The 25,327-nt window shown below is 45.3% G+C and overlaps 1 protein-coding gene across 2 annotated transcripts in view; it reads right to left on the reverse strand.

Annotated features, from left to right (window-relative positions):
- The window catches only part of EDARADD (EDAR associated via death domain), a gene marked incomplete at its 5' end in the record, with an annotated part of 54,434 nt that extends 31,313 nt beyond the window's left edge, over window positions 1-23,121 (reverse strand). Inside the window, 4 exons of one of the 2 annotated variants that reach the window (XM_082854250.1) lie at window positions 3,375-3,433; window positions 9,540-9,579; window positions 13,105-13,163; window positions 23,058-23,121. In XM_082854250.1, the coding sequence (XP_082710376.1) occupies window positions 3,375-3,433; window positions 9,540-9,579; window positions 13,105-13,163; window positions 23,058-23,121 (222 nt within the window). Of the gene's footprint in view, window positions 1-3,374; window positions 3,434-9,539; window positions 9,580-13,104; window positions 13,164-21,947; window positions 21,979-23,057 lie in introns of those variants that run through there. The other variant, XM_082854251.1, reaches the window with a different exon arrangement.
- Between the last annotated feature and the right edge of the window lie 2,206 nt (window positions 23,122-25,327).

A 25,327-nucleotide genomic window follows, 5' to 3' on the forward strand; every position in this document is an offset into this window, starting at 1 on the left:
GCATTCAAGGCTCTGGGACCCCAGATCCAACAGATCTTCCAGCCTCACTGCCTACAATCTCCCAATACTTCAGCTCCAGGCAAAGTATTTGTCCCTGACTCTTCTCAGAGCCTTTGCTTACAGCATTCCTTCTACCAGGAGTGCTCTCACCCTGCCCTCAGACACACATCCTTGAATCTATTTCTGTTATCAATAAATACCAGAGGTGACAGTATCATGCAGCCATTCAGACGGATGGTAAGGCCATGTAGCAAATTGGATGAAATGTTTGTGAGATAATATTATATAACAAAAGCAAGATATAAAATTGTCTGCAGTTTCTATAATTATCCTTATAAAAAATGTATAAGTGAATACATCAAAATGACAAAAATAGAGTATTAGAGTGGTGCGATTTTGGATGAATTTTTTTTTGTTTTTCTAGATTCTAAATTCCATTTAGTGTGGTTTTTAAAATATATATATACTTCAAAATAGTTTTAGATTTACAGAAAATTTGAGAAGATAGTATAGAGCATTCCTGTACACCCTACACCAGTTTCCCTTATTACCAACACCATAAATTAGTATCACACTAATAATACCATATCATACCAATAACTTAATGTGGTTTTTAAACCTTAAAAAAAATTAGTTTGGTAAAACCAAAAAAACAGTATAAATAGAAGAAAATGTCATTTTTTTCATAACTTCTAACTCCAACTTAGCATCCTAATATTTACTGTTTTTCTTACTACCTCAGTTTCCTCTTGGCATGGATCCTTGGCTACAAACTGGAACAAATTTTGCTTTACTATAATTTGCCATACATGTGTGCCTGTAGTTAAAGTAGTTAAAATTTTATTGTTTGACAAAGGTTCTGGGAAACATTTTCTATAACATAAAGAACCGTGAGGGTGAAAGAGACTCTTCGCTCCCAATGCAGGGGGCCCGGATCAATCCCTGGTTAGGAAGCTGGATCCCGCATGCATGCTGCAACTAGGAATTCGCATGCCACAACTAAGGAGCCCATCTGCCACAACTAAGGAGCCCAGCTGCCACAACTAAGACCCAGCGCAACCAAATAAATACATAAATATTTTTAAAAAAAAGAACCATGAAAAACTTTTAAACAGCTGAACCATATCCACATTTAGAATCTAATGCTGTGTACACGGCTTCTCCGGGTCTGGAAGCTCTGCCTGGGGTCTGCCTCCCCCCACTCCCCCTGGCATATTTCATGTCCAAGAATACCCGGTCTCAGAACATATGCTCGACAAGTACCAGCTGTAACAAACTGTAGAAGTAGGATAGCTCTAACAGATGGGGTATTGATTTTAAATTACTAAAAGTAAAGGGTCCTTTATGAAATTTTATGACATGTCAGATTTCCATTTTGATGCCAGGACACCACAATGTTTTTCCGTGGCATCATTCAAAAAAGGTGGCTAAAATTAAGTCTTCAGTGAAGTGGATTTTAGTTTTTAAATTATAAAAATCAATGAAACGGCAAATGGTAATATTCTAAAGAATGTATTTTCAACTTGCTTTTAATGTCTGAGCTATAGAAAATGAAGCGTGGGGATGTTTTTGTTTTTTTTAAACGTTTCTCCCCTAGTGAGTTTTCTTTGTTCTAACTGCCAAGTTGGTTTCAAAGACTCTTTCTGGATATCTAGCAGTTAGAACAAATCCTATAGATTATGCAAAGAAATAACCAACTGCAGTAGGTAGGTACAGTGCTACTTTTTATAAGAATGTAAGACACCCTGTTTTAAAACAGAACTTAAATAAAAATCTCAAATAGGTTTTTCCCGCTTTCTTTAGCTGATAAATCTTTTCCCATCTTTAAAGATAGTCTACTTGATAAAGCCAGAACTATAACACTGAAATCAGAAAAAATACTGAACAGTGTCCTAATGCATATTCTGTACCTAATCTTAAATGATTTTGGAAAATCACTAAAACTAAACAAACAACATAACATTTTTGTATCTTCAAAGGAGTCTGTATTGTGTTGCAAAAAATGTGGGGAGCAAAACTTTATTAAACAAATTAAGGATTTCAAGAAAGGAAAAATTTATACTTTAGGTTCACTAAAATAGCTCAAATTCAGTCAATATCAAAGTCAATCATTAGATTGTAATTCCAAGAAAAATGCTGAGTATCAGGATTAATAAATAAGAAAATAATATTCTCAGTGGGCGACTAAAGACCCGCAAATCAAAGTTAAAAGTAGCACCACTGGGCTTCCCTGGTGGCGCAGTGGTTGAGAGTCCGCCTGCCGATTCAGGGGACACGGGTTCGTGCCCGAGTCCAGGAAGATCCCACATGCCGCGGAGCGGCTGGGCCCATGAGCCATGGCCGCTGAGCCTGCGCGTCCGGAGCCTGTGCTCCGCAACGGGAGAGGCCACAACAGTGAGAGGCCCGCGTACCACAAAAAAAAAGTAGCACCACTGACGATTTTCAAGAGAATCCTATTTATGATTAAAATTGCTTGTTTTATCAACTATTGTATAACTCTGCTTTACTAAAAAAGTGATTTGATTATCCAAGAATATCACTATTAATGATTACTGACTGATGTTTTAAAAGGAAGACTAAACAAAGCTTCAAATTTGTCTTGCTAAAAATTAACTTGGTATCAATATTATAAAGAGAGCAGGACCCAACCAGTCTATCTTCAGGCAAGACATCCTTTTTGAGACATTTAGTGTTCCAACTATAGTTTAACAGATGTGAGGTATTGTGCAGTTTTGCTAATGAGCTTTGAGTGAGTAAACAGAGATAGGCTGGAAAGTACAAGTAGTAACTGAAGCACACGGTGACCCCAGGAAGCTTCTGGAAGGATGTACCTCAAAAGGTGAACAATGGAATGTGACAAGCGATTCTCAACCTTTTGGTACATTTTTGTTGTATCTGAAGTTAAAAATAACAGTCTTTTATAATCAGAAAACAATAGATGTATTTTGGAAAAGGACAATTAAAATAATATGTTAAAATTAGATATCTGAACAAAGTAAAAGTTTTATAAAACATTACAAAAATGTTTTTAAACTACCCAGTTTTGTTGAGGCTTCTTTAAAAAGTTCCTATCCACAGCATACCAACTACACACGAAAGAAAGCAACTCTCTAACTCAGTAACACTGATGGTTTTTGGCATCTGGATAAGTATTTATTTCCAAAAAATGGATTAAAGCTACCTCAGTTACTCAAAGTAACAGAAGTTGTATAGATGTGCTACATTACTGGGATGCTTAAAGATCATTTCCAAACTTATTATCTAAAAATCCTGTTCTTTCTTTATTTTTAAAGCTCTAGAAGACAATTCCTAAATAAATTCTAGTTAGATTAGCATGTACCTAAGGGTAAAAATATAACTGAAATTATTCTTACCTGGTGTTGCACATCAGAATTTGCTGGGCAGTTCAAACTAATTGGATCACACTCCTCTGCTAGGGATTTAAAAAAAAAAAAAAAGATGCAAGCTTGATAAAGAAAGCACATACTCCGTGGTTGTAAGACCTAAAATTAAGACTCAATATTATGCGCTGTTTACATCTGGTAAAACCAGGAGGACCCTGAATGGCCCAGCTGCAAGTTCCCCTCCCCGCTCTGCTCCTGTGGATAAGACCGCCAGCTAAACAACGCTCCTTTTCAAGGGGACCAGGCACAGTCCCTGCTTATCCCTGAGCAGTGGGTTTCAGTTCCCTGTCAGACCACTGAATTATTCAGACAAGTCATCATATCCTTCCCTGGGAACCAGGGGTCACACACCCTCTTGACAGGACAGTGCTTGTCACCCACAGCCCCTGGTTGTTCACTCTGTTCCCAAGTGCAACCCCCATGAGACTCTGCATGGGGTGCTGCGTTCTCCCTCCCCAGGCGGTGAATATCCGTGACTCACAAGCTACTGTCAATCTCATCTGCCCCGTGTCAGGTGTCCTGTGTGTGGCCATCCCCATAACCCCAGGGCAGGATCCCTCCCTCACCAACAGGGTGAACAGGAGGTAGTCCAAACACGTTCCCCTCTGATAACCTTACATCAGATTCCATGGTGTTCACTGTTTGACAGTTTACTAAATCTCTCAGAGAGCAGAATGGGATTATACTTGTCTTGATAGCTCACCCTCCTAAAAGTCAAACCGAAACCATTTCAGTTCTATGGTTAAAGTGGGGATTGCCAGTGAAAGTCAAAGGAACATGATAGGCACGTGAAATGTCTAACACCTTTCGGAATTAACTGGTAGGAAGGAAATTCCATCCTTAGGCTGTCTTACATATGTGTTAACTTCACAGTTCCCCAACTTGTGGTGAAGACTGTACAAATGCATTAAAAATTGATTTTGTTCCATCAGATTTTAATCTTTAACCACAGAATTCAACATCCCACTCTAACCTTGAAAATCGCCAGTAATATATTATGTTATGAAAGAAATGTTTAGTGGCATGTAAAATTTTAGAGTTAATAAAGCCCTTAATAGAGAATCATTTAATTCAAGGTTCAAAAGTTAGGACTGAGTGACAGATTAATTCATCTATTTATTTTTACATTCCTTAACATTCATTGACCTATTATAGGCTGGGCTGATAGATTTATTCATATAAGGGGCTATATTTATTGCTGCCTACACAATTCTGACTAAAGGCCATTTTTTCCTTAACATTATTATCTGCAAAATTTAAACTAAAAGCACGGTCTCTTATTAAGATTCCATATGGTATCTTTTTAAGCTGGAGCAGTAGAGAGCTTACCTAGCCTTCTGTTTCTCAAGACAGTCCCAGCTCTCTTGCACCAGAATCACCTGGGCTGCCTGTTAACAATGCAGATTGCTGGGCTCCACTCCAGACCTTCTGAATTGGAATCTCAGGGACCCCAGAAATCTGACACCTAACAAGCACCCCACAGAATTCGGATGCACACTGATTTTTCACAGCAAAAAGTCACAGACATGTGACTTCAGTCATACTAATTCTCACAATGGCCAGTGTCATAATTGTTAACCCAGCATTACTGGACAAGTGGGGCTTTTTATTTCCCAACGCAATGTTAGCCTGAAATTAAAAAGCAACTTTTCTTACATGGTCCCCCAAGCACCCCTCTCCCTCCCCGCTACCCTCCATAAAAGAAAACACCTTCGGGGTTTCCCTGGTGGCGCAGTGGTTGAGAGTCCGCCTGCTGATGCAGGGGACACGGGTTCGTGCCCTGGTCCGGGAAGATCCCACATGCCGTGGAGTGGCTGGGCCTGTGAGCCATGGCCGCTGAGCCTGCGCGTCCACAGCCTGTGCTCCGCAACGGGAGAGGCCACAACAGTGAGAGGCCCGCATACCGCGCAAAAAAAAAAAAAAAAAAAAAGAAAACACCTTCTCAGAATGGCCACCTTTTATGTGTGTCATAATTCGGGGAGGGGTTGGTTTGCTAAAACAGGAGACTGTCAGGACTCTCCGTCATGGCTGGGTGGAAGGCAGTGAACTTGTGGAATGAGCGGGACCAGGTCACGGTAAATCTTGCGGGAAGGAGGGGCTTTTAGTTTCATGTTACAACAAGGAAACCTATCAGCAAGATACCGTCGGTCAACCGGCAAGATGAGAAATCGTCTAAAATACAACACATTGGCCTGCTAGTTTTCGGGCAGACATTTTTACTTAGGAATTATTTTGGTGATCTCCTGAGTACTTGTTTATTTTCTCCTTTTTCAAACGGAACTACTACTTCTACATTTAGTTAACAAATTATTCCAAATATCATCCATGCTTAAGTTCAAATTTCTCAAAATAATTAACAATAAAATCAGTCTACCTCTCTTTAACTTTACATCCGCTATTTAAATTTTTTCAACAATGGAAGGGCAGTAATGCCAGAGAAGATGAAGATGGTGAAATCTTGATTGCTTTATGATGTAGTTATGTGCAATTTCCCCTCACTAGGAACAGTGCCTCAAAAATCAGAATTCTTTTTCCAAAGACATTTTTCTCTCAAAATATGAAGAGTCACCTTCCCTTCAGAACCCTCAAGCCAGCAGTTTCTACGAGATACAGGAATTCTGTGACATAAGATAAACCCCAATCTTAAATTAGTCCTGAGTTTGGTGCCTACAGATCCTCACAGAGCACCTATCATAACAGAAGCCTGATAGAATGAACCTCCCGAAATCTCTAAAATCAGGGGAGGCAGAAGCTACACATTTGTTCCCGACAAGAAAACAGGTATAATAACACGTTTCACCTCAAAAACGTGCTGATTATTGAAATCCCACTAGAGTCCCACAGTTGATTTATGGGTAAAAGCACATATTGAGAGCCACTCTAGTGTGGACCGTGTTAAGGGACTATGTTGTACTGTCCAGGGGAAAAGCAGGAGTATACTAGAATTATAATGAACACTTCATGAAACATGCTAATTTTCTTAAGAAAATACATTTTGAGGGCTTTTAAAATCATATGGAAATGGTTCAAGCTAATTACAAATGACTCCTCTATTAAATATAGTAGCCCCCCTAGAATTCACTTAAGTGTCAGAGTCTGAATTGTTCTTAATATAATTGGATTACATTTACTTTTTTAAAAAATAAATTTATTTATCTATTTTTATTTTTGGCTGTGATGGGTCTTCGTTGCCGCGTGCGGGCCTTCTCTAGTTGCGGCGAGCGGAGGCTACTCTCCGTTGCAGTGCACGGGCTTCTCATTGCGGTGGTTTCTCTTGTTGCGGAGCACGGGCTCTAGAGCGCAGGCTCAGTAGTTGTGGCACACGGGCTTAGTTGCTCCGCAGCATATGGGATCTTCCCGGACTAGGGCTCCAACCCGTGTCCCCTGCACTGGCAGGTGGATTCTTAACCACTGTGCCACCAGGGAAGCCTACATTTACTTTTAAGCTGTAAATTAGTCTCTTCACTAATTATATATGGGCTTTGTTTCCCTAAAAACAACTTCAGTGAGAAAATTACCATAAGCATTTAACGATGATACTGGCTCCATTATGGTATGTTTGAAAAAAATACTGCAGACATTAAATTGTTATTAAATGCAAATGTTGGATATTACATAGAAGACGATGTATTTCTTGGAGATAAGAAATTATGTGCTTAAAAACACTTCCCCTCCCCGTCATGAATAAGGACAGAGGAAAGATCTGGAGTTACTTGTCAACTCACCACCATTTTAATTAATTTTAATTAAGGTTTTGTAAAACTCAAATTCTAGGAGAAACCCAACGGTACAGTTACTGTATTATCAGGCTGCTAAGCAACAATCTTCTCTTAAAACAGAAAACCATGTTCAAGAGTGATAGAAAAGGTCTTCGAATAGTTGCTGCGGCCCAGTCTACCTAAAACGGTGGTTCCACTCTTGCCTCTCCGCTACAAAAGCTTTCAACAGTCCTCTACCCTGATGGCTCACGATTCTTTTGCCAGATTTCCCTCCACACCTGTCAGATGCTTGTTGGGAGTCAGGTGCTGTTCCAGTCTCGTTTCGTTGAATTCTCACAAGCACCCTGGGAGGTCGGTGTAATACTTTCCTCTGCACTGCAGACTGGACACTGGGACCCTGAGCCATGAGGTCAACTGCTGAGTCCTCTCAGAGCTGGCAGTCTGGCTGCAGCTCGGTGTCTCTTACATGTCTCCTACATCCTTTTCTTTACATAAATTTATTTATTTATTTATTTATTTTTTGGTTTTATTGGGTCTTCTTTTCTTCTCTAGTTGTGGCGAGCGGGAGCCACTCTTCATTGCGGTGCGCGGGCCTCTCACTGTCGCGGCCTCTCTTGTTGTGGAGCACAGGCTCCAGACGCGCAGGCTCAGTAGCTGTGGCTCACGGGCCCAGCTGCTCCGCGGCATGTGGGATCTTCCCAGACCAGGGCTCGAACCCGTGTCCCCTGCGTTGGCAGGCAGATTCTCAACCACTGCGCCACCAGGGAAGCCCCCACGCCACATTCTTGAAGCTTCTTAGGAAGGCTCTCAAAGGGAGGTCTGTGTCCCACCCCCTCAGGTTTGCATTAAAAACACAGGTTTCTGGGCCTGACCCCAGACCCACCACATCATGATTTTGGAGTAGCAAAGCCCAGAATCTGCATTTTAAACTAGCTCCCCAGGTAATTCTTCACTGCACCCTAAAAATCCAAGGAACACGGCCCAACACGGCCTCCGATTCGTCCTGGTGGCCTGGATTGCACCTTCCACTTTCTTGCTGAACTAGGCAATCGCAGCCTGGGGAATTCAGGACACTGAGAAGTCATTCATGGAGAGGGGAAAGGGCAAAGTGTGCTTGGGAGAAGCCTCCCCTAGTACAGCCAGGATTTGGGCTCAAACCTGGCCTTCAGCCTCTTTTCCCTACACCACTGCCATTCCTGGGACATGAACAGGGGGCAAAAGGAATGAAACTCTAATGATGCCATTTCAGAGAGCAGGAAGAAGAGTCTGGTGAGTAGAGAATGAGGGAGGGGGACTTGGCAGAACTACAGACTTAACCACAGGTGGGCCCTGCGAGGGAGCTCCCAACCCTGCAACCCAGTGACCCTGTGATACCCATCACCACAAGGACTGCTGGGGAACCCCACAGCAGGCTGTGCTGGGAAGTCCTTCCTCTCCAGGAAGCCGGGGTGTCCCTGCCATCTCTGAAGCTGCTCAGATCTGATTGCTCCCCACCCCTCCTCTCTGGCTGGTCAGCAGAGCACAAGGTAAACGCTCCAGTGGGACAAGCGGCAGCTCAGCCTCCATACTGGATACAGCCTTGGAGGCTGCCCCAGGGGAAATTAGGAAAGGCTCAGGCCTTTATGGTCTGCACCACGCCTGAGACATTCGCCTGTGGATCATAAAAGCAAGCTCTTTTTGCTTTGGGGTCTGACAGCATCCCTTGCCCCTTGTCCGCTAACAGAACCCTCTTTCCTGTGGTTTGAGTACAACTGACTTCATGCCCTCCGCCCCCCCGCCTCCAACCTCAAGGCTCAGACCTGGTCACCCCTCCATCCTCCGACGACAGCAGCTGATACCGGGATGGCCACATGACCAAACTGCTCCTTTCACGATTTGCCCCTAAAATTGTGCCACGTGTGCTGGGGGAAAGGCTCCCTCTTGCCCCGGCATCTTTAGCTGCACCAAGTAAAGCTGGAGGTGTCAGAGACTATCTTTCCCACCAAGTGGGGAAAGCCTGCTCGAGTATGGAGCCAACACAGAAGACAGAGCCATTGTGGGGGGAGTGGGGGGCTGAGCCTGAGACATCGTTTAAATGCTTGGATTTAGCAGCACCCAAAGACTCTAAGCCACCAGGTCCCGCCCCCCTTTTTAAACTAATTTGAGCTACATTTCTGACACTTGCAACCCACAGTCCTGGCTTTCTTCATTTTATGCATGTTAAAAAAACACCATAGGAATTTGATGTATAATTTGCTATAAAATAATTTCTACATTTTAATAAGAAAATTCATACCAGAGAAGGTCAAATCATGCACTAAATTATCAGTATGTTTCTGTTTTACAATTTTAAAAAATGAAAAATTACTTTGACTAGTGCTTTGTTCAAGATATGAAAGTAATCACAAGTTTAAATTGCTACTTTAACTGTACATACCTTTAGGGAGTCCCGAGTCTTGAATGGGATATTTGTCTGACTGTAGAGACCAAGAAAAGAGGAGTGTTATTTTTAAACACCGTAGTCAATTATAAGATCAAAGTGAAGAGAAAGCTTTGTCTTGGGAAAGTCATGATTTTAAATTTAAATCCTTGCAAGTTTTTAGACTTGGATTTATCAATATGCCTGACCCATTGCTTGCTTTCATTCTCAATTTTATAGAAATGAAACCAAGGTGGATGAGAAGTTAATGCTGGAACATGAAACAGAAAAAGCCTTCAGCTCTGACCACTAAACCACACTTCCTCTCTTTTCTGCAGTGCTCTTCTATTTCCTGCAGCTCAAAATTGAGGGACATTTCTGTTAGTGAATTATGGGGACAGATCCATCTCTTCTCACCATTTCTGTGACACTCATTCGGGCCAATAAGCATGTGTTCTGGGCAGTACTCACAATTGGAGAGCTCTGTCACGGGTTGACTAGGACAGGAGTCAAAAGGTAACTATCCCATTAATTGCAGGACGATCTACAAATTAGTTACCCATTATGCACAATTATGCACAATTCCCCAATGGGTTAGTTGAGGGCAGTACTGTTACAGGGAATTCAAAATAGCAAATGCTCTTATAATCACATATTTCTTTGTTGGTACCGACAAATATGCAGGTATCTAAGCTTCTGGAAGCTTCTACTGCAGATTATACAATGTAGTCATTTTCTAAAGACTTCCATGAGAGGAGTGGGGATGCACCCAATCTCCCTAGCCTGTCCTCTGACCCCGGCTCAGTTCCCACCATCATCTGCATCTGGGCCTTTGGGTCTATAGTCCTCCAGCCTAAAAAAAAAAAGCTGTACCTCCCAACTCTCCTGTAAGTCTCATCTATCTTCCTTGGACAGAGGAGGAAAAGAAACAAATGTGGAACCAGGGATTCTGTTTTAAACGCCTTTCCTTGGAGTTTCTTTGGAGCTAGGCAGTAAAGTTTCAGAACCTTCTAGAAGCCTCCAACCCCTTTCCACAAAAGAAATCAATCAATCATCTTTACGGTATCAGTTCAACCTGTGAAGGGGCTGGAGTCTAAGGTCAGACACACTGGTGGTCAAGCGTGTCTACATGACTGAGCCCCAATAACACTCTGGACCCCAAGCGTGGGGTGAGCTTCCCTGGTTGTCAATACTCTGTGTGTATCATCAAACATCATTCCTGAGACAAGTAAACACAACGTCACTGACAGAGGGTAGCTGAAAGCTCCATGCTTGCAACTTTCCTGGGCCCTGTCCTATGCCCCTCTTCCTTTGGCTGACTTTAATCTGAATACTTTTGCTGTAATAAACCACAATCCTGAGTGAAAAAAGAAATCAATCAATCAATCAATCATCAATCACAGGGAACTTAAAAATCAAATACTTTTCCCCCAGACTAAATCCTTATCCATACTCTGCTCCCCAGAGCATGGAAAACACATCTGTACCATAGTGCTTCTCGGACTCTTTTCAAAGTATTTATCTATTTCCTCAGACAGACTGTGAGTGTTTCAAGAGAAGGGACCATGATCTGTGCATCCCCAGATTTTGACTCTGTTCAGACTACATGAACGAACAAGTGCAGGTTTCCTGGAGAGACTGACAGTTGAGATGGGCCTAGAGAATGCCCAGGACTCAGAGGACCACGAGAAAGGAGCATGGTGATTGCAGATGGTGGACACGGAGGAGCAAGGCCAGGTGGCTGGAAGACGGGCCAGCCTGTAGGACGGATGCATGCTGGAGGTGGAAAAGGAAGACAGGGTTGGACACGAAATAATGGAGCCAGTTTCCATGGAAGACCCTGCAAAGGAGGCAAAGGGATTTAGGAAGGCTGCCATTCTAGGATCTCGGGAAGCTTGGCTCATTCAACACTGCTGCCTGCTTCGTGCCCCACTCTGCATATGGGAAGACGGTCAGCACAGCCTCGCAGGAAGTCAGGCAAGCAAATAATTCCCACACAATGCGATAAAAAGTAGGGACCATGGGGCTTCCCTGGTGGTGCAGTGGTTGAGAGTCCGCCTGCCGATGCAGGGGACACGGGTTCGTGCCCCGGTCCGGGAAGATCCCACATGCCGCGGAGCGGCTGGGCCCGTGAGCCATGGCCGCTGAGCCTGCGCGTCCGGAGCCTGTGCTCCGCAATGGGAGAGGCCACAACAGTGAGAGCCCCCGCGTAGCGCAAAAAAAAAAAAAAAAAAAAAAAAAAGAAAAAAGTAGGGACTATGGATAAGGCAGCACCCGAAGGCCCCAAGGCTGAGAAGCCTTCCCAGATAAGGAACACCTGGGCTGAGTGGCGGGTTGCATAGGAGTTCATTATGTGAGGAAGCAGGGAGGGGCCAGCACTATGGGTATCCCAGGACGGGGCGGGGGGCATTTGTGGAGCAGCAAATAGCTACACACAACTGGCTCATCAGCGGGATGTTGAGACATGGTCATGGAGGACCTCATCTGCCATGTCAAGGACCATGTATTTAATCCTGGAAGGAATGTTATAGTTGAAATGTGTCCCCTCCAAAAATACCTCAAAGTCCTAACCCCTAGTACCTCAGACTGTTACCTCATTGGAAATAGGGTCATTGTAGATAGAATTACTTAAGATGAGGTTATACTGGTGTAGGGTAGGCCCTTAATACAATAGGACAGACGTCCTTGTAAGAGGAGAAGAGATAACAAGACAAAGACACACGGGGAGAAGACGGCCACATGCCACCAAAGGAAGAGAATGGAGCGAAGCAGCTACAAGCCAGGGGACACCAAGAACTGCCAACGACCATCAGAAGCCAGAAGAGGGACTTCCCTGGCGGCGCAGTGGTTAAGAATCCGCCTGCCAATGCAAGAGACACGGGTTCTAGCCCTGGTCCGGGAAGATCCCACGTGCCGCGAAGCAACTAAGCCGGTGCGCCACAACTACTGAGCCTGCGCTCTAGGGCCCGCGAGCCACAACTACTGAAGCCCGCATGCCTAGAGCCCGTGCTCTGCAACAAGAGAAGCCACCACAGTGAGAAGTCTGTGCACCGCAACAAAGAGTAGACCCTGCTTGCCGCAACTAGAGAAAGCCCACGTGAAACAACAAAGACCCAACACAGCCAAAAATAAATTTTAAAAATTAAAAGAAAAAAAAGTGGTAACAGAGGTAAATCAACAGTGTATGCCCATCTGACACATGAGCAGGCCGCCTTTAACTTTAAGGTTGTCCTATTTTTTCTTTCTATCTCAAGTTAGATATTTTGATTTCTGAAGAATTGGTAATTAAAAATAGTATTAAAAGTAGACAAGCAGATAAAGACCTCACGTAACCTAAGAAGACCACTTCTGATATGTGCAAAATGAGAACAGAGTCTAACACCATTTTTAACCTGGAGAAACCCCAAGTTTATTATGTCACAGAGAAATATCATGAAAAAGAAATTTATCTTGGAAAACCTTATTTTAGGGTTTCAAATTTCATGTAAGTACTAAGTAATAAAAAATATAAAGAAATAACAAAGGGGAAAAAGGAAAACCAGGAGTCATCACCATCACCATTAATGTAAAAGTTGTAACCTACCATATTAAGGGATATAGTGCTAGGGTCTGTGTCTTCCACTGGCTCCTTTGTCAAATGATCTGTAAAGAGAACAAATAGAGAGCATTTTCTTTAACTCAGAAGCACAGTGTGTCCTTTGATAACTGTCTTCATATAGACACAAGCTACCCCAATCAGTTTGGAGAAAAGCTTACTTTCAGTCATTAGTGGAGACAAAATAAGAAGGAATGGGTTCAGGCTGCATCAAGAAAGTGATGATGACGAATAAACTACATTAAAAAAATATTTTGGAACAGTTTACTTATAAATATCTACAAATACTCAGAGGTACAAACAACTACAAATTAGGTGAACGTGATATTAATGACTCTTTTGCAGACTGGATTTTGAGACAGGCTGGGACCTGGGACCCTTTACTGGAGCACTTGCACCTGGACACACATCTCCTCAAGCAACAGAGTACAAAGAAACTATAAAAGACTAAAAATAACTGCATGCAAGTGCCGTTGGGCAAATTATGAACAACATACAGAAAAGAATACAAAAAGGGCACAAACCAACTGCCATTTCTGAGGTGCCAGGAGCAAAAGCAGGGTACTGCACGTGATCCCTGCACACAGCACCACCAAGGGAGTGGGCAGGCCACCTAAGCCACACCTCAGGCCCAACCCACCAATCCGCTCCCACCCTCACCCCAGCTCACCGCGCCCCCCTAGGACAGCAAGCAAGGGCACCTGTTTCTCGTTTTTACCTCTCATGCTGCAGCACGAGTCCCAATAAAGCATTGCCTGAGTTTCTCGTCTGGTCTCTTATCAATTTCTATTGATTAAAGAGTCCAAGGACCCAGGTCGGCAACGATCTGATTATAACTTTGAGCAAGAAAATTAGAAAAAAAAGCTCCCCCTTTCCAAGACACTTTACGAAACATCTGCCAGAAAACTATCTTGCTCGACAACCACATCTGTCTGAATGGGATCCTCGGTATTTTGTGCAGTCACCACACGACCTGCAAAGCCCCAAGTGGCCAGCCTTGGGCCAATCAAGATTCAGCTTTCATTTTGCTCCCAAATCTTCATTAAGTACATAGTGTGGCCCAGGCACTAGGTCCTGGGAATGCCTTGGGGGATCCAAACCAACAAAACAGGTCCACTTATGGAGATCATTTGTTCTCCCCAGATGTTTCCCATCCGAGAATGTGTCCAGACTTCTCACATTTCTCTCCCCACAGGTGTTGACAATGCCCAAAGGAGAAGCAGTGTGAAGGGAACATCTCTTTGTTTTATGACAGGCTACAGTCACTGGAGAGATTAAAGGAGGTGGCCCAGAGGAGCGGGAGGCAAAAGGAGAGACTTTTTGCCAGTGTCCCCCCATGGAGCAGGGGACAGACACTGCAGCTCCACGAGTGGGGACTGTGCCGTGGTCCTTAGCAGAGCCCAGAGGTGGCAAGACCACATCAGGGAATGCACGGAGGGGGCTAACCCCTGGGTCCCAGGGTTCCCAGCCCCACAGAGAAACAAACCCGCGATTTGGGTCTGCAAGAGAAACAGAGGGCTCCTGGACCTCAAGAGTCTTCTCAGACTTGGACAACAAGGACATCAAGCCCACCCGGATGCACTAAAAATTCAAGGCCCCTCTTTTTCCAAGCACCACATCATCCTCTTAGGTTCCTATATGACCCTAAGGAAGGGGCCAGGCCCCAGTTTGGACTGAAATGGAATTTCCTGCCAGCCCAGTAGATGACAGACTCAGACCTGGATTTAAGTCAATGTAAAGAAAATAAGAACAAGTTGTGTTGCTAACTCCACCCTGAGTTTACAGAACTCCTGCTGCCCAAGGAAAGGAGAAGGCAATTATCATACAGAGCATTTGGTGTTAAGACAGTAGAAATGCAGAATGATATGGAAACACAGGAGGAACACAAGCCTAGCCTGGGGTGTCTGGTGGGAAGTGAAGAGAGGGTAGAGAGGAGCCTATAGGGGAGACGACATGAGTCCAGAAGAATGAGTTGAAGCTAGCCAGGAGAAGTCAGGGAGGGAAAAGCATTCTAGGCAGAGGGAACAGCATAGGCGAAGGCCTAGAGATGAAAAAGAACGGGACACATGAGCATACTTCAAATAGATCCAGCTGGACACCTGCATTCGGTTTTCCAGTTTTTCCTTAATAGGAATCCTGTGCAGCTATTGCCCACCAAGTCTATGACAAGTTAGGCCTGTTTCCTACAGAGACATTAGTACGCGAGGAAGGAAAAAGATGAAGAGGAAGAAAATGGAGGAGATAGCTGGGAAAGGCAGAATTACCCCCAAAAGCGGCAGTGAGAATGCAAACAGGACAGTTAAAGGGAAGGCACACAGGGCCTGGGAGGAGAAGGCTTGGGCGCTGAGACCTAGTGGCCTGACCTTGAATGAGTCTAGCGGTATGACCTTGGATGACTCATGTTAAGTGTTCCCGGCCTCTGGCTCTTCCTCTGTAACAGGAGCGGGTCCACGTGGCTGGTTCCCACACCCAGCTGATCATCATTATTCTGGTCAGGTCAGGTTTGGGAACGACTCCCCCTGAGAATCTGTGCCTCAGAGGGTGATGGGGTGAACAGGACCACAAGTGTTTGGAGGCCCAAAGTCTCTTGCTTTGGTCTGAAACCTCTGAGAACAGATGGAATTTAAGATGGGAAGGGCAAAGAGAATTTAGGGGTTTTTTTTTGTTGTTTTCTGAAGCACAACAGCAAAGTGAGAGGGCAATGAGGAAAGGCTTAGGCGATCAGGAGAGGCTTAGGACCAGTCTTAGAGGCACTTTCAGGTCTTTTATTATTTTCATTCGCATGGTTGTGACTGTATCAGCTTCTGACATAGGCCAGGCTGGGGATGAAGTTCTTCCTTATGTGTTATTGCCAAATCTGCTCACAGACCCAGGCCCACGCTGTCTCTCCACTTGTTCTACGTGATCCCGGGCCTTCCCCCTGGCCCTCGCTGTAGTTCATGCAGAAACACCTTTGTTCTCACAGGCCCGTGTTGTGTAGGTTATTTGGAGGAGGGCTGATCCCGGTTATTGGAGACTAGCCTAGAAGCAGTTGTCCTAAAGTATTTCTGAGAGCTCTTGGAGGCACACGTTTACAACATTATTAGTATGAAATCAAATAGTTTACTCAGAAGCTTTAAAATGTTTATTTTTACAGGCCAGGTAACAGCAGGCTGGGCCTCTAGGCAAGGCCCTGATATCAGATGGGGCACGAAGAAGCCGAAACAGAAAGGGGGATCGTGCGAGCTCCGAGGTGGCAAGGCCGGCAGCTCAGCCAGGGGTGGGTGGGGACCTTCCTCCTGATCCTGGCTGTTGCTCTACTGTCCCAAAGCTGCCTCCATTCTCCTGGATTGGTGACTCTAAAGAAGGCAGAGGTCACCCCAAATTAGCTGGTAATTGATCAAAGGGGGTCTCACGATGGCAATGAGAATGATGTTTAATTCACATGAGCATCTTCTGGGGAGGTCCTCAAAAGGCCTGAGTGAAACCCATGGTGAGCTGATGCCACTCAGCTGCTGGAAGGGCACCCGGCCTGGCTCCCGGAGGCCCCAGGGGACAGCAAAGAAGGCCAGCTGCAGTTACTTGTTTCTCTGGGCCTCAGGTGCCTCATCTGTAATATTCAGGGGGAGGGAGGACAGAGAGCCTCCACGTGCCCTTTCAGCTTTAAAAGTCCATGAGTGGTGAGAAGTAGGGGCCCCAAAGGTGAAAAGAGCATCTTCAGGTGAAGGTCACTCCAACACAGGAAGCCCAGTTACAATTAGAGCTCCCACTTACCCAGTACCCCTCCCCGCCCGCCCACCCCATTGCCCCATGCTGCCTGGTTTACACACAGCCCTGTTTCATCCTCACAGTAACCCTGAGAGAGGGTCAAGTGTCTCCTTTATCCATACTGAGTGCCCAAGGTCACAGGGCAAAGGAAGCAGCAGAATTTGGATCTGGGACTTTCTGACTTCAAAATCTACCCGTTTTCCACTGCCTTCGGGTTGCTTGAAGTGGTTCATGCATTGACCACCTGATAACAGACTGTCCTGGGGGGATCTCTGTGTCCAAATTTTCCCTTCCTATGAGGGTACCAGTCACATTGGATGAGAGCTCCCGCTGATGACCTCATTTTAACTTGACTGCTTCTGTAAAGACTTTATTCCCAAATCAGGTCACGTTCTGAGGTACTGGGGGTTAGGATGCCCACAAAATTTTTTGGGGGTGGGGAGCACAGTTCAACCCATAACAGTCCGCTCTCTGGCCCCCAAATTCATGTCCTTCCCATGTGCAAAAGACATTCACCCGACATCCCCCAAAGCTTTCATCATTCCGGCATCAACTCTAAATGCAAAATCTCACCTACCCATCACCCACTCAAAGACCCAGCTCTCGTCAGCTCCTGAATCAGAATCCCCAGGAGCCCTGGAGACTGTGGGCTGCACCCAGCAGCCTCTCCACCAGGAACGATCTCAGACTGTCCAACACAGATGTGGGTACGCTGCCCAAGAGCAGCACGGTCACGTCTGGACCTCTCCATTTATGAATCACATTAGATAAGGGCCAATAGTTCCTCAAGACAGTTCCTCAAAGGAAGTTCAAAGATCTCCTCTAAAGATGTCCTTTCAGAGAGACAAAGAGGGAAGCGTGTCAGAGCTTCCTGGCTTTCCCGATCATCAGGAAACAAAAGAGTGGGGCTTTTTGTGCTTCTTAGTGAAAAAGTAAAGGCAATTCTTTGAACTCGGTGATTTCAGAGTTCATTTATTTTTCCTCTGTTATTATTTTCTGTACCCGAGCTTTTCTTTTGACCTACAGCTGTTTTCACTACTGATTCTAAGGAAGCCCTAGAGTCCTAACTGTATTCAGGATTACAGAAGCTCTCAGGGCAGCAGCCCTAACAGGCTGCTAAGTTTACCTTCTTCTCTGTCTGGCAGCAGCCCTGCTTTGTCATCCCTGCACCTCAGAGCAGAGGCTGAACAAGCTGAGAAAGGTCCAGGGATCAAGAAGGTGCACCTCTAGAGTGACTTCTCTGGATGATGGCCAAGCTGAGGGAGAGGGGAGGGGAGGGAAGAGATGAACCAAGGGATGAAAGAGGAATGCAGACAAGGGGGAAATACTTGGGTGGAGAGAAGAAAACTTAGAGGCATTGTAAGAAACGGAAAGAAATGAAGTTGGCATTGGAAAAACCCACGGGACGGGGAAGGAGAAAGGGAAGAAGGAAGGGAGAAAGGAAAACCACAGCCTGTCAGCACTCTCTGGTGGATGTGGTGAATGAACTGGCTGGTCCAGCCTTTCAAATAAGGGTGCTGCTCGAAGTAGTTCCCCCTTTAGTCCTGGTTTCTGCTCCCGGTGCTACTGGAGCTTGCAAGAAGGACAGGGTGCCACATCAGACCCCTCCAAGAGCGGAGGAGGGCTCAGAGGGGTGCATGAGGGGTGAGATGCCACCTATGGGGCTGTCCTGGGCCGGTCTCTAGGGCCAGGGCTCCCAGGGAGCAGCCCTGTGTGCAGTGCAAACAATACCCCGAGGATGAACAAAGGCAGAACATACGCTGATGCGCTCCGTGGCCAAGGGCACTTACTTAGCTCACTGCGATGAAGCAATGAACTGTACCATCTCCCCAACTCTCCCGACTTTCAAAGCCTCTTTCTTTGTTTCTGTCCTTAATATATGTATGAACACGAACCAGATTTTATTCACTTTCAACAGGCAATTCTGACTCATTCCACGATGGATGGTTTATTAGTGGTAGAGGTGGAATGAGATGGTCACACTGTAACCAGCATGACTATTTTCCTGCCAGTGTAAATTTTCTCAGGGCAAAGAGTTGTTTTTTTAATTAAGTTCATACGGTATAATAATAGATACCCACCTTTGTTATATGCATGTGGATATACAAACATCTTTTTTTTTTTTAACTTTACAAGGTAAACCCAGTTAACATATCTAACTGAATCAGTTCCTAAGATGCCAATATGGGAAGAGCTTTTTCTGCCCCCAGTTTGATGAATAGGTGGTTACATTTTATATCTTTCATTCATTTACTGAGATGTTAAGTATTTAACCAGGGCTTACTAAGTGCTGGGTACTGGGCCAGGCGTTGGAGAAAAACGGTCAAGCAAAACAGACATGCCCTCTGTCCAAGAACTTATAGTCTAACGGAGGAGAGAGAGAATGGTGAAATCTTCACAGCTAGAAAGGGTGACAGGTGCTGGAAGGGTGCACCAAGATTGTGTAACATGGAGCTGAATCTACATCAGTTTTGATCTGAAATCTGAAGGGTGGGCAGGAGGTAAATGGACTGGCGGGGGTTGGGGGGAGGTGAAGGGAGCCTTCCAGGCAGCAGAAACAACTTGTGCAAAGGCCAGGAGGCAGGTGGTCCAGGGCTCTCAAGGAAACAGAGGAGGCAGGGTGGCTACAGTGCAGACGAAGAGAAAGAGCAGGCTTGCCAACTGAAGGGAGAGCTACAGGCCCACGTACAGAGTATGGACACCACTGAAAGACTGAGGATTTACTGGAAAGTCAGCGCAGGTTTCTGAGTAGAGGAATGGCGAGATCTGATTTGTTTTTAAAAGGTCACTCTGGCCACTTTTAGGTGTACAGGTTGGTGGAAGGTGACAGTGTGTATGGAAATACAAGTTGGGAGGTGAGTGCAGGAAATCTGGTGAGACAGCATGGTAACTGGGTCTGGGGTGGAGACATGAAAATGCCACGTAACGAGTTTTACACATTATCACCACTTGTGGCTTCATTACAGAAATGGAAGGGATGTGTCCTGGAGGTTATAGAAATGATATGAGATGTTGGAAAGAGGAAGTCATTTTTTTGGTCATATTTCTGTCCAACCCTTTGTTTCTATATGCAAGTGTGGAGATATTATATATCTTTTTTTAAACTGGAAGAACCCTCATCTAATTGATAGAATTCCAGAGTGGGAATGGACATGAGAGTATCTTTCAGATGCCTGGAGATGTTCTTCAACATCGCTGCAAGTGAGAGGGAGATCTCTACTCAGGAGGTCTCTCCCCTCTTTGTAGGAAGCCAACAAAAGTCCACCTACAAGTTTGGGTTCTACCTCTCAAAGTCAAGGAGACAGGTTCTTTCCAAATGACGCCCTCCTATCATCATATACTCAGGTCTCTCATCCCGCCACATGTGCTGGGATTTCCTAGTCCCTTTGTTCCCGGTTGTGAGCTTCCATTTTGGCTGGGCCAAGCAAGCTAAGTAGCATCACTGGACTTCTAGATCCTGCAGTACTATTACTGTCATCTAAGATCCTATTAGCTGCCCTGGTGGCCTTATCACACACTTGACTCACTGAGGCTTTTTATACGTGAAGCTGTGTTTCCCAGCACCCACCTCCTCTGGTGCCACTGATTTTGGGGGTCCCAAGCAGACCTTATATGTATCCCCATTCAGTGGGTCCCGATCAAGATCTTTTTGAATCTCCTTCACCATGATCATTTAATGAGATGCGAAACCACTGTTAGTAAAATATAGCTTAACACCTCTTGGCATCTTGCCAATTACATTTTCAGAAGAGGAAGTGGATGCAGAGGTGAGAGCTGGGGGGCAGGGGTAGGATTTCTCCCTTAATTTCCCCTTCTGTTTTTCCAAACAATGAATATGGGGGAGGAGAAGGATATCCAAACCATTTACTTATCTTCCATCTCCCATGGATAAAATGTTTACCATTCCTCACTTAAAAAAGAACCACTTGAAGGAGAATTTAGATCTTTCTTAAAATCTCCAGGAAACTCTCTCAGACCCAGCACATCACAAGGCCAAGTTAGCAATCTTCTGACCCACCTCCAGATACTTTCTATCTCATTCTCCTAACTGCTCAAGCCCCAAATGAACACTAAAACATTCAAGCTCCGGCCCTGCCCAAGCCCAAGAAATAAAATAGGGAACACGTGTCTCTAAGCAGGTATCTGTGGTTCTGTATATCTGGCTCTCTCCCTAGCCCTTCCAGCCTCAACAAAACTAGAAAAAGCCCCAGTGTGCTCTGGGGGGGGATACATCATTCATTCATTCACGTGTTCGACAAACATTCGCTGAGGACCAGCCTAGGGTATGGGAGAGCAAGGACAGCGAATTCCTGAAAGGTTAAGTCTGAGGAAGATTTTCAAGTGAAATTAAAGAAAAATCCAGAGCCTGGTCTCAAGAACAGACACAGTATTCTACGGTTTTTCAATTCAAGTGAGATTAAAGAAAGATCTAGATTCTGGCTTCAGGTGCAAACACAATATTTAACGATAAGGACAGAACTAGAGGCCATTCTAACCAAAGGCCTCTACAGGTGGGATCAGCCGCCTGGTTTTGTGGATACTAGTTTATGAAATAGCTCCGAGGGCCAGTATTTAGAACAAAACCATTTAATGAAAGTGAAACGAGGAGAGAAGAGGAGAAATGAGAAGGCACGTGAGTAGGGAGAAAGGGAGAGCTCGGGAGGAAAGAAAGAAATCCACCCCTTGCGCTCTTTTCTGCCGGAAAGGTTTGAGGGGCTTGTTTCAACCTGGCATCCCCGGTGCAGAACAAAGACGCTGGGGCGAGAGAGCAAGAGGAGAGAAGGGGCGTCTCAGGCACGCTTGGGGGTGACTGGGGCCAGGGGGCCGCGGGGGGCGCGCGCCACCATCAGCCGCTCGCGGGGGGAGCCTCGCACCTCGCCCTCCGGGACCGGGCGCCGCCGCTGTCCCCCGTCCGGCCCCGCGCGGACCCGGGTCGGGCGCCAGGGTCCAGGGTGGTCCCAGGTCGCCCCTCGGGGCTCGTGGGGGGCTCGGCCCCGACAGCCCCGCCGCAGACGCGGACGCCTCGCGATCTAGCGACCCGCGGTCCGCGTTCCGGGTGAGGGTGCGGCGCGGTGTCAACTTACCCGCGGGCACAGGGTCGTCCGGAGAAGCCATGGGGACGGAGTGGGGCCGACGGGCGCCAGAGCAGGGCCGGGCGGCTGGCGGGACAGGGGAGGAAAGCCGGGTTGCAGGGCTCGGTTGCCCTGCCTTTCGGACGCGTGGGGAGCGAACCTCGGCAGCTCCGCGCGCCCCTCCTCCGCCTGCTCCTCCCCTATCTCCGCCGCTCTTCCCGGCGCTCACTTCCTGCTTGGCAATTAGCAAAGCCCCTGCCGTGCGCGTCCGGTTTCACCCCCCGCCCCCAGACGCGTAAGCTGGAGCCCGGGTGCAGCGGACCAGGGCGCGGGGAGAGTCCCCGGGTGCCCTGGAGTCGCCAGCACCAGCCGCGAGCGCCTTTCCAGTCCTGCGCCCAGGTCTTCCAGGGCAGGTCCCGCCGCGGAGCTCGCGGGAGTGCTGCCCGGGACCTGCTGCGAAGCGATTATTAGCCTTAAAAGCCGGCTGCAGTCGCGGGTCGCTCTCCTGGCTCCCTCCTTTCGCCCTGAGCCCGGCCGCAACTCTCCTCCGCGCACAGGCCTGTGCTGAGATGCCTGGCGGCGGTCTGATGTTTAGACCGTTTCCTGCTCTTTAGGCAGAGTACGCCGCTGCATGATGGCACACGCTAATAATTTCTATTTTGATTTTTCTTTGGCATTGGTTATTACATGACCTCCAGGGTACTTACAACACAAAGGGAGTGAAAAGAGGAAGCCTGACACACACTCGCACAGCCTCGCTAGAAAAATAGCTTAGGGCTCCCTCGGAAATGCCAAGGTCTAATTTTTTTAATTTTAATTTTATACCAATTACGTGCGCACAGATTGGAATCTTCCACTAAGAATATTTTTAAGAATGTTATATTTTAACTAAACCTATCATCCATCATAAATCTATTACTATACGAGGGTTACAGGCAATTTAAATTTAATAGTAATCTCTTAAGGGTTTAAAATAACCTTTGTCTTCACACATAAGAATTGAAAGAGAGGAACTGATTTGAAAGAGATAACATAGCTTTTAGTCAGTTTATCGTGAAGGAGCAGCCTCTGGCTAAAAACTCAGCTCCGAAAAATGCAGGAAAGCAGCAAGTGTGTACATACCCTCTTGGCGACCAGGGGCGTGCTTTGTGCCTCTCCCCCTCTGTTGAGTAGTCCTGAGGCCCATGGCACTCTCCACATCGGCACTTAATATGCCATGAAAGAAATGGGAGGCTCAGAGAAGAGGGTCCGGCTGGCTGTCGACCTTCTGGTGGAAAGCTCTCTGGGGAGTCTGTGGGCGGGAGGATGAACTTCCTTTTGGTCTGCCTTCTGATAGGAAGGGAAATTTTTTTAAACGGTGTTTTCTCTTAGCATCCATTTTGAGGTTTGGTTTGTGGTTCTTTCTGTACTTCTCATGATGATGGAATTATTTCTGAGGTTGGTTGTCAGGAGCCACATAGCAAGTCGACAGCACAAGCTCAAGCATTGCTCTGAAGACGGTTTGCTTTTCAAAACCCTGAATTAATTGTCTTATCACTCCCACTTTTATTATATCAGATAGAAGAGGGGTGGCAGAAACACACTTCACCATTAATTTTTTAAAAGAAAATTGACTATATATATTATTCCCTTTCATTCCATTTCCTTGTACCTACTTTTTGTGAATTGCAACCATAAGCCCTCATTACCTTATTTTTCCCATGGGCTTTGTGAACTCTAAAGTATAATGCAAGTGGAACTTTTTTTTTAATTTACAAAAAGCTAATTTAAAAACAATTATCTTTATTAGAGTATAATTGCTTTACAATGGTGTGTTAGTTTCTGCTTTATAACAAAGTGAATCAGTTATACATATACATATATCCCCATATCTCTTCCCTCTTGCATCTCACTCCCTCCCACCCCTCTAGATGGTCACAAAGCACGGGGCTGATCTTCCTGTGCTATGCGGCTGCTTCCCACTAGCTATTTTACATTTGGCAGTGTATATATGTCCATGCCACTGTCTCACTTTGTCCCAGCTTACCCTTCCCCCTCTCCATGTCCTCAAGTCCATTCTCTAGTAGGTCAGCGCCTTTATTCCCATCTTGCCGCTAGGTTCTTCATGACCATTTTTGTTTGTTTGTTTTTTTAGATTCCATATATATGTGTTAGCATACAGTATTTGTTTTTCTCTTTCTGACTTACTTCACTCTGTATGACAGACTCTAGGTCCATCCACCTCACTACAAATAACTCAATTTCGTTTCTTTTTATGGCTGAGTAATATTCCATTGTACATATTGCTACATCTTCTTTATCCATTCATCTGTTGATGGACACTTAAAAACAATTATCATCCACTGGAGTTGCCAAAGGGCTACCATACAATCCATTTGCTGTCATACTGTGTCCTTCTGCTTTTCCTTCTATTGCTACCCAAAGAGGGTTTTAAAACACTCTTTAAAATAGACATTTTTGACTTTTCTTAATAGCACCTAAATTAACTCATGAATCTCGGAATCACAATAAATGGGAATTGGTAACCAAAGAGTCAGATGTGCTGGATTTGACTCACAGGCCCGTCACCATGAGTTTGTGTTCCTTTAGCACAAAAAGTTGCTAGTGTGCTACTTTGTGTGCACACTTTAGCACACAAAGTTTTGTTACTCAAAACTCTTGAGTCTGTAAGAATTTGTAGGATTGTGAAAGTTAAATGAAATATTGCATATATAAAATTACCTAAAAGTGCCTGGCTTATAGCAGGTACAAATAAACCAACTACTTTCCTGCCTTCATTCTTTCCTTGGAATTTAGTCTATTATGAGAAGCTCCTATTGCCTTTGTTATAAGAAATGAACCAGTATTTATTATAGGGTTCGTGTACAGCACAGATCAATGGATTGATTGATAGCCCCCTCATGCCCCAAACAAAATGCCAAGCCCTGGGAAACCAAAGTGAGAAGTCCCTGACTTTTAGGAGTGTGTGGTCGAGAGAGATCTGCAGATACTGTTTCACTGTAGAACCAAGATAAGAAACGTTTAAAACAGGAAGGGGTATGTGTGGAAGAAAGGGATTAAAGACCTATGGAAGCCAAGTGGCTTGGTGGTGACCACCCTCAGACTGACAGTTTGCCATGGAAGTTTTCATGCAAATTTTGAGACGTTTGTTTATGATACTATGGTTAAAGCCTTAAGTGGGGGGAAAACTGTTGGTCTTGTGTCTTTTCACAGACAATGACGGTGATCAGGAATGTTATCTTCAAATGGGGAAAACAGCAACTCAAAACATAAGTTTATTTGATTCATCATTGAAATATGTTGTTTTTGTTCATTTTACATCATTTTGGGTGTTACTTAAATTTATGCAACCTGAGATAGAAAGTTATATTGTTGAACCACGTACTTCCTTA

The sequence above is a fragment of the Leucopleurus acutus genome (assembly GCF_964270905.1).
Source record: "Leucopleurus acutus genome assembly, chromosome: 14".
Taxonomy (NCBI): Eukaryota; Metazoa; Chordata; class Mammalia; order Artiodactyla; family Delphinidae; genus Leucopleurus; species Leucopleurus acutus.